Genomic DNA, 9,761 nt, shown 5'->3' on the forward strand with positions numbered 1-9,761 from the left:
CTGGTTCTATGGTTTACGTTTTAGTATATGTACTGCCAAAGCGAGCACTATGGTTTATGTTTTAAATTTTCGCTTAAGGTCTTATTGGCATTATTTTAGTTCTTGATCAGTTTCTTTCAGACCTTGGGTCTTTATTTTTTGGAGGGAATAAAATTTAAATTTTTATTTAAAAATATATCATAAATACAACGCAGAGTATGAAAACGTATATGTAGTTTAAAGAATAATGACAAAATGAACCCCGGCATTTCCTATCTCTCCATTTTGGATCAGATTATTCTGGTACCTTGAAAGCCTTCTGGGTGGGTGTCCCATCCTGATCACACTTCTCTGTCTGCCTCTACCTTCCACCCCTCAACATTATCCTAAAATTTAGCATAACCTGTTGCCTTTCTTATAGTTTTACTATAAGGTATTGTTGAAAGCTACTCCATGGTATTGCTGCCTCTATTCATTTTGTTTGGCCAAGCCACCTGTGGCGGTCTTAAACCGCCACTAGCGCCCCATGCCAGCTCATGCCCTAGATAACAACCTGCAGACACAAGCGAATGCAAGCTCCTGACAGGACTTCCTCAGCGCCCTTGTGATCAACAGTCTCCCCCACCTCCCAGAGTCTTCTCCTGTGTGTTCCTTTGATTAGACTCTGTGGAGTTTACCGAAGCCCAACTCTTTTCGGTTTGAATAAGGTTTATTGTCATTCAACCTATAGTTGTACGATGGTCTCTTCCCCTTCTCCCAGGACAGCACTAATACGGGCCAAAGGGGCTTGTTTCTTTTCACAGTGGACAGAAAAAAATCAAAATAATTGAGTTTATAATACTGGTTATTTAAGTTGCAAACAGTGCTTAGGCAAACAGGATGAACCATATATAGCACATCACCACGATGAAGCTGGAGATGTTTGTCACTCTTTGCTTTGTGGATAATATTTTGGAAGAAATGTTCATTCAGTACCCCCAGGGACAGCACTGGTGATTGCACACTTTGAGGGGCAGTGTCTTTCTGCCTCAGCTCTGTGGTAGCTCCAGTGGCAGGATCCTCCCAGAAGAGGGCCTGGTGCTAGGAAGAGGCACAATCGACTTCTCTCTTCCCCTTTCCTTCTGACCCGTTTCCTGAGGCTGGCGTCATTCCTGCATGGTCCTCCCTGATTAGGTGAAAGCTCATCAAACATTTGGCCACGGCCCAAGGGTTTTAAAGCTGCATGCATTCCATCTCAGTCCCTATAAATCCAGACTCCTGGAACTGGATGAGGATTGGATTTGTCCTATTCCAGGCCGCCTCTGCTGTTTGTTCCAGCGCCCTCTCTTCCCCCAGCACTGCACCAGCAAGGCTTTACCATTTTTGGTAACTTGGCTAGACAGGCTAGGGGTTACATCGCACGTGGCCGACCCTATGTTCTTTAGCAATTCTAATTATGAGGCCACTGGGTTATGAATTCTAAATAAGTGAAAGGATCAAGGCTTATGAAGGCAAGATGTGGTCAGTTTCATACTTTCCAGCTTAAAGAGGCAATAGAGTCATGGAGTAAGGGATCTGGAAATTTCTACTCAGCAATTTTATACTAGCTTTTTACAAATATAAGACATTCCATAAAGGCTAGGTAAAACCAGCATTTCTCAAATCCTGTGAAACTGGTATATCTCAGTGGGGACATAGTACAGTAGAAACTGTGATATCTGAAAATTATTGCTATAATATCTAAAATTCCCTCTTCTCCCTCTCCCTCTTTTTTTAATTCTAAGAAGTCCAAGATCTTATGGATAGAATAGATAGCTTTTAGCAAAAGCTGGCTCTTGAGCTTTGAATTGCTTGGGCTCATTTTTCTCTATTTTTATATCTTCTCTATCCATTCATTCAACAACAAACATTTATTGACTGTCTAATAAGTGTCAGGTATAGCGCTAAGCACTGGAGAGTCAAAGAAAAAACTGACATCGGTAACTCCTTGCAGGGGACATAAACTAGTAGAGGGAGAGAGATATGCAAAGAAAGAATGTTCTAGGGTGCTAATAGGAGCATTTTCAGGAGCCAATGGGGATGGAATGAAGAAAATTATTAATTCACAGCAAGAGAGAGAAATAGGAGCTGGCAGAGGAGGATGATTTGGTTTATGAGAGGCTTTAGGGGAGCAGTGAAGATCTGGAGCTGAATTATGAATTACAGCCTCAGAGCATATCAGAGTCTGAAAGACCTTTTGATCAACTCTATTTCTGAAGCCCAAGAAGGTGACTTTGCCCAAATTTGCATGGCTAGTTGGTAGCCGGGACAGGATTTCTTAATGCAAAACATTTGCTCTTTCTTTCTAATGTGTGATTCTGGTTTCCCCCTTTCGCCCTACACAGTGCAGTGGCCTGTCTCTTGCAAGACCACGCCTGTGCCCAGAGATGAAGGCAGAGCTTCCTCTTCCTTGGTTTTTACAGTTAAGTGACACCACCTGCTTTTTTAATTCCTGAGAGATTGGCTTGTGTAGATCGGGTGATAGATTTAAAGAATTCGATTTAGTTTTTTGGGATGGTCCTGTCCACTTTGTTTCTCTTCTTTAGTTTCATCCAGAAATTGGAAGGCAGGATGTGGATTGGTGAGTACCTGGTTCCATCAGCTCCGGTTGGAAACTGTGGTGTGTTGATCTGCCTGAACTGCATCCTGTCCCCAGCGTTTCTTTGGTGTCTAAACCCCACTGCTGTCAGGACACAAGATTCTGGTGGGAAGACCCACCTTCTGAGTGCCACAGTTAGTAGAACCATTCAGCAGCGTGCAGATGCCCTAAGCTAGCTGTCTCCTCCCTCTCCTCCTACCACCCCTTTCGGCTCAGCCTGGGGTCCAGGATGCTCCCCTTCCCCCAGTATGTGAGAAGTGGCTACTTCTGTAGGTGAATGCTGAGGGTAGTCTGGGGTCCACTTGTAGTGGGGGTGCAGTACAAAGAGATGGCTATATATAGAGAGAAGACAGCAGTGAGGGGGATTCTCTAAAATTTTGGGAACTGAATGAAGGAGGAGCTGATGCACCTGGAAACTATTTGCAAGGTTTTAATGTTCGAGTAAAATTAGTTTTGAAATAGCAATCTCTTCAAGAGATTTTGATGTTCACTTAATGTTCCTCTTTCAGCAGAATAAATGCAGAGTTGGTCCCCGTTATTCATGTGACTAGGCACCGGTTTTGTGAAATGATAGATGTAGGCTAATTCCTATTGACCCTTCAGAGAGAGAAATCACATATTATTATTCAGGAAGCACATGTAATTTTATCTTTTTTTACAAGCCCAAATCAAATAGATTGCCTTTCTGAGCTATGAACAACTTGAAATGCACACAGATCTGCAAGGTTAAAGGGCGAGAGGATAAAGACTTGCATTTGAAAGAGCAAGGTTTTCCGTACTTTGCTGCTGCAAAGATTCTCTTAAATGAATATAGAGTAAACCAGTGGATTCTGAAGCTGAAAAATCTCTTGAGAAAAAAAAAAGATAACAAAGAGGTGTCATGGGAAACAGCATTTTACATTCTAGCAGTCTTGTTCTTGAAAGTAGAAATACTGCTCAAAATCTTCACCATTCCCCGCCCTGCTGGGACCACCATCATCTCTACTCTGGACTACTGAAACAGCTGCCTGTCGAATTTCCCTGTTCTTACCTTTGCCCTTTACAATTCGTCCTCCACTCAGTAGCCAAAGTAATTGTTTAAAGATCATCTTTTAAAGCCTACAACTCTCTAACAGCTTCCTACCATACTTAGGATAAAATTCAACTTCTTACCTTGGCCATAGAGGCTCTTAGAATTTCTCAAGAGACAATATCTGCAGGACAGTACGAGGAGGACAAGGCTTGCGTGCGTCCACCCAAAGCCGTGCAGGAAGTTTAGCATCCCTGGTCCCTGTCCATGAAAAACCCTTAGTACTCTGTCCTCAAATGAAGCATTTTGCATCCAAGCCACCACCTGCACACGTCTTCAAATACCCTCTAGACGGGCAGGGGGCTGCATCGCCCCCAGCTGAAAACCCTGACTAGCCTATTTGATCTGGCCCCTTACTAACTTCACCCCCAGGATCTCTGCACAGGCTGTTTCTTCTCTCTGACTACTAGTCTCCCAGACCATCCATATTTGGCTCTTTTCCACATTCAACTCTTAGCTTAAATGTCACTTCCTCAGAAAGGCCTTCTCTGACCACCCCATCTAAATTAGCAATACACACACACACACACACACACGCGTCACTCTCTCTATGCTCACTTATCACTATACAGTTTTCTTCTTTATTTGTTCACTTGTTTATTGCCTGTCTCTCTTCTCCCTAGAACGTAAGTTCCATGAGAGCAGTCTGTTTTGTTTGTTACCATATCCCCCAGTGCCCAGGGATATATTTTTAAAATATCTGTTGATTGAATAATAGATGCCATAAAGGTATATGTTGTTTAATAACATGTATAAAAAAATATTAGGAAGAAACAGAAAGCATTATCAAACTCATCTATTAGATAAAGAATGGAAACACTAACAATAACTAATTCCACATTGTTATTAATGTGGGAAGGTGTACGACTATTAATGACTGAGGGAGGAACTGGAAATGTCATTATCTCCTTATTAAGTCACAGTGGATTATGTCAGTATAAGGCAGCCATTAGATCGGTCACAATGAAAGGCATGTAACATACAAAGACTATAATTAATACAATCTTTTGTCTCAACCATTTTAAGGCTAAATGTCCTTGGTGGTTACTACTACTTATATACCAGTTGTATTTTATTTTACTTTACAGGTTATTATACATCCTCAAACCTAGCCTCAAAACTTAGATTTTTGAGAACTTCAGAGAAGGAGGAGGAAAAGTAAAATAAATTTTATCATTCCCTATGAACAAGTTTGAATATCCATCTCATCTGATTCTGTTAGCTAACAAAACAGACCCACAAACAATGCACAGTGTGGGTATGGCAAACACATGGTACCCATGCTGTCACTCTCCAGCCCTGAAACCTCAGCAGGTACGATCCCCCCATTCCAGAACGGCCCCCCCTCTGAACTCCCTTTCCACCTGGGTCCCCACCCTGCCCCCAGTGGTGACAGCTGCCACCAATGAATCAGTGTTGACGTACATGTCAGACATCTATCGGTCATGCCTGGAAGAGTGGAAAGAGCAAATCTTTCCAGATAAATCTGAGTTCGAATATCATATCTGCTCTTTGCTACCTGCGAAATCTTAGTGACTTACCCATTCTCTGTTTGTTTCATGATACCAAACTTTCAGGGTTATTGGGAAAAATTACACATAATATGGGTAAAGTATTTAGCAGATGCTTGTTACAATCAGAATTCGATAAACATACGTAACACATAACTGTGGTGAGGAGAAGGCTCTATGTCACCCCCCAAGAACGGAGGAAGTATCATCTCAGAAGGCGGAAAAGGTGCAGGTTGTTGGAAAACACTTGAGTGTTGACTACCAGAGTAGTCAGTGTTGAGCGTTGGACTACGGGAGTGGCTCCTAAAATGTGGTTCCCAGACCACTTGAGAACTTGACACAAACTGCAAATATTCAGGCCCCAGTCCAGACCTACAGATCAGAAACTCCGGGACGGGTCCCAGCACTACGCGTTAATAAACCTTCCGGGTAATTCTGATGGAAGCTCTCTCTGGTTTGGGAATTGCTGAGTTGGGGAGGTGGAGGGAGAGCAGTGATGGAGTCAGGGGAGAAGAATGTCTGCTCACCTGGTGATGAGTCAGCACTGAGACAAGGAGTGCTGGCCCTCACAGAGGCTGTGGCCATATCCGCACTCCCCACCCCAGTGGCCCCTTCCCACAGGCAGGATAGCAATTTGTCACAACATAAAGGACAGACCCAGAGCATACTAAATGTAAATGGGCTTGTATTACAAGGGTAGGCGATAACTTCTCAAATGCAGCCCAGTGCGGGTAGACAACAGACTGAACTTGAAAGGGCCCTTTCTCTGAACAGAGGTTAGGTGGCCACTTGTGGTTTCAAGTGAGCTTTGACTGAAGGCAAGAAGCTGGTCTAGTCACTTCCTCAGGCTTCCTCAGCGTGGTGATTTATGAATGAATCCTCTCTGACAAGCTCAAGGTGAATAATGGAGGGTCGGGGAGGAACAAGAGTCAAAAACGTGTCAAGAGATGCAACTCTCCCAGGATTTCTCTATTCCACCTGCTCAATCGAGACCATTTGCTTTCCCCTGCTCCAGCTCCTTGTGCCAGTGAACCAGACACAGAAGTACTTCCTGTGGGGTTAAAAGTTTAAAAATATTTTTGAAGAACGCAATCATTCTCAAGCCCTGTGTGACCCAGCAGATTTTAAACCTGTTTCCAAAGCCAACCCTGCAGCGAGATCCATGATTGCTTCAGCACCTACTTCTCTTGGCTCCTCATAATTAGAAACTTAATTTTTTATTAATAATGTAATTTATACACCCTTAGACACATACTCGAACTTGCCTTGTTCTAAAGGGTGTAGACAAGATCTAAGGCCGGTGTCTCATTATTAAAGTACGAGGATCCAACATAATTATCGAGCATCTGTGCTGCCAACTTTCCTGCCTTTCCCGCACCATGGGCAGAGGTACTGTTATCATCCCCATAAACGCGGACCATAGAACTGAGGCTCAGACACACAAAGGAACTAGCCCAGAGTACTAAGCCACTTTAAGTGACCAAGTGCGGATCCAAACACCAGTCTCCTGACAGAGGTGATGCTAACACATGACTAGCAGATTGGCTAAGGGGGTGACCTACCTGTACTTTAGTTAATAACGACATCTCCCAACCCCCAGCTGACATATGTTCTATGATTTGTACTTCTGATGAAACGTTCCTGCTGCTAAAATTTATCACCACCTTTCTAAGCTGGTGGAGAGAACGTGTTCAGTTTAAGTGTGTCATACACAGCTAGGACGGCAAACCTGCTCTTACAACGACCTGAAGTGAACAAACGAAAACTCGTAAAGCAACACAAATCATGTTCTTAAATACAGCTGTGTGAGTGAATGTGCCAGGAGATTTTACAGAAAAGTAGCCATTGGTTAATAGTGAGACACTTGTAAGAGATGCCTTATAACAACAAAAAAAAGTTCCTTTAAAAATGCCTTTTAAACTTCTTTTGGATAGACCACCTTTACTGAGATCCTAAGATGGCTTACTATTGTTCTTCAAGTATATATTTTTATACCTAAGGAGAACAACTAACTATTCTTCATGTCTCTGAATACATGAAAATAAGTGGAAGTGGGTTTGGTTTAAGAAAAACTTCTAAACAATGAGCCCGTTAATAATTAGGAGAGGGTTTCCTAGGGAGTTGGGCATCCCTTTTTGAAGGAGAGTGAGGAGAACCGGTGAACTAACTGTGGTTCTAAACTTGTGCCTCAGGGCTGGTTTCGTTCTCAAAACTCATTTCCTCCCCCAAGGAATGATATAGTTTCCTAAGTCACAGAACAAGAACGAAATGAAAAATAACATTTATGGAGGCTCTACTGGGCTCTAGGTCCTTCTAATGACATTGTTAATTATTTACTTTACAAATAAGAAAACCGAGGTTCAGACTGGCTCTGTAACTTGCCCTAAGGTTATGGAATAAATAAAGGGACTGGAAATCTATTCCAGATCTTCTCAAATCCAGGTCCCATTGCTCTTTCCACTTCACTGAAAAGCTCTCCCAACAACGCACGATTGTAATGGCGAGGAAACTGAGGCACAGGTAAAATAAATGGCTTGCATGAATTTGTGCAGCCAAATACGACTGAGGGTCACTGTGTGAAATGTTCAGGAAGCCACATGTTTTTTTTTTTTCTTGTTAAATGCCTCGATTTAGCTTATAAAAGATCACAGTATGTTACTTTTTGAGATTTTCCAGCTTCGGAGATAGGATTTTATTTTTCTTGGCAGTGTTCACATTTGAAAGCAGTATATTTGACACTGCTTTCTGGATTTAGCTTGATACAAAATGAAGCAAAGTTATACCCACGCACTCTACTCTCTTCCAGATCGTGAACGCATAAGTTAACTTTTTGCCCAGGACACCAGCCTTTCTGAATGGGTAAGCCTCAAGTGCAGCCCTTTGTGGTTTTTAGAGTCAAGAAGAGCTCTGTCTATTCAGCAAGCAATAATGAGCGCTTTGCCCACCCATCAGAAGTGAGAACAGAGGGACCCTCGCACTAACAAATCCCTGTTGATAAAACAAAACCCCTTTTCATGAACATTCTGTCTTTCGAAAACAAGTGGATAGAGCACTCGTTAGTTAATAATAAAAAGAATTCTTCAGTGACTACCCAGATGAATGAATTGTTTAAAGGCATGGGGTATGTAAAGAATTTTAATCCCGCCTCTGTGTTCACTCCCACACACAACAACTGTAGAGAAACCACTGGCCTCTGAATGATGAATAGCCCCAGACCCAACCAGGAGGAAGATGACTCCAAGCCCTATAATTTGGCATCTCTCTTTTTAAATTCCTGGGTGGACTTCTAGCTGTAGCTGATGAATGGATTCAGTTACATTTGGATGCATTGTAAAATGACCATCAAGTGTTTCTCTTAGCCGTGCCCACCTCTTTTTTGTCCTATCTATAAAACCCCAACCCTAACTGTATGCATCTCAGCCTTTCATAGACACACACTTGTGCTAACACATCTTTAACTGTTAAAAACTTCTATTAGTTAATTTCAAATTACTATCTTAGGAGGCTCCAGGCTATGGGAGAAAAGAAACTGAATTAGTAAATGACAAGAGAAATAATCAGGTTAAATGAGATTTCTTCCAGCCCTTTCTTGTGGATGACACAGAATTTCCCAGCTTAGAAGGCTCTTCTCTGCAGGTGGTACTGTGAAGATACCAGAGATGCATCTCCACAATCAAGTCTTATCCATTTATTTAGTCTCTTATTGCAATACTCCACACAGGCACCGCTACCCCCACCCCATGCTCTGTACAAACCCTACCTGCAAACCAGCCAGGCTGCACGAAGAGTTAAGGCCGCAGCCTTCCACGCCAGTAGACGCTGCAAACATTCACATATACTTTCTCGGCCTCAGTCAGCCCTGTAGCTGCCGCTCCTGCAAAGCCTTCAGTGCTTGCAGATGATTTCCTCCCGGCTGTGTTTGGTTTAAACTTGCAATTAACCAAATTCTATATAGCTCAGGAATCCAAACTAACCCCTGCAGGGTCTTACCTACAATCTGTTTCTCTTCCCCTGCCCTGTCCTGGAATGCCTCAGGGCCTTCTGTAACCTTGATGCCTCCTCCCCTCTGGAAGTTAGAAGCGTTCTCACTGGCTGCACTAGTGCACATTTCCCTAGTAACCTTGTTTTTTCCTTCACTCAAACTTCTCCAGACAACACCATCTCTACTGACCCCGGCATCCTCTAGCCCTATATGGCAGCATTTCCAGCTCGCTGAGCCGCGAGAGGAATGGTAGAGGGCAAATTGGGGAGAGGTTTGGGAACTCACCTGCACAGCTGCAAGGATCAGATACAGGATGGGGCTGCCTGCAAACTTCCCAGGGACCTTCTGCAGCCAAGTCTCTTGGCCTTAAAGCGACAGGGCGCTTTTCACCATATAAGGAAAAGTTTCACTTGTCTGCTTTAAAACCTATTTGGACAAAGCAGCTCCTTTTCCTGACATTGCAGAGGCTTAAGACCTTTGGAAGAATCTGGAGCCTGTCAGCTCCAGAGGATTTGTACATAGTAGGCACCTTAGCAACTGCTGGATAAGGCACAAGAATGGCGATTTTCAAAAATCAGATAGCCCTTTATATGGGTGGGGCTT

At 43.0% G+C, this 9,761-nt stretch overlaps 1 protein-coding gene across 4 annotated transcripts in view; it reads right to left on the reverse strand.

Moving 5' to 3' along the window:
• LOC102887821 (schwannomin-interacting protein 1) overlaps positions 1-9,574 on the reverse strand; it is a 136,869-nt gene extending 127,295 nt beyond the window's left edge. For 3 of the 4 annotated variants that reach the window (XM_015586514.2, XM_015586513.2, XM_015586512.2), the window contains exon 1: positions 8,937-9,169. In XM_015586514.2, coding sequence (XP_015442000.1) covers positions 8,937-9,005 — 69 coding nt within the window. In that variant the 5' untranslated portion in view covers positions 9,006-9,169. Of the gene's footprint in view, positions 1-8,936; positions 9,170-9,443 lie in introns of those variants that run through there. The other variant, XM_025044220.1, reaches the window with a different exon arrangement.
• Between the last annotated feature and the right edge of the window lie 187 nt (positions 9,575-9,761).

This window comes from Pteropus alecto, unplaced genomic scaffold, assembly GCF_000325575.1.
Source record: "Pteropus alecto unplaced genomic scaffold, ASM32557v1 scaffold81, whole genome shotgun sequence".
NCBI classification, from domain to species: domain Eukaryota; kingdom Metazoa; phylum Chordata; class Mammalia; order Chiroptera; family Pteropodidae; genus Pteropus; species Pteropus alecto.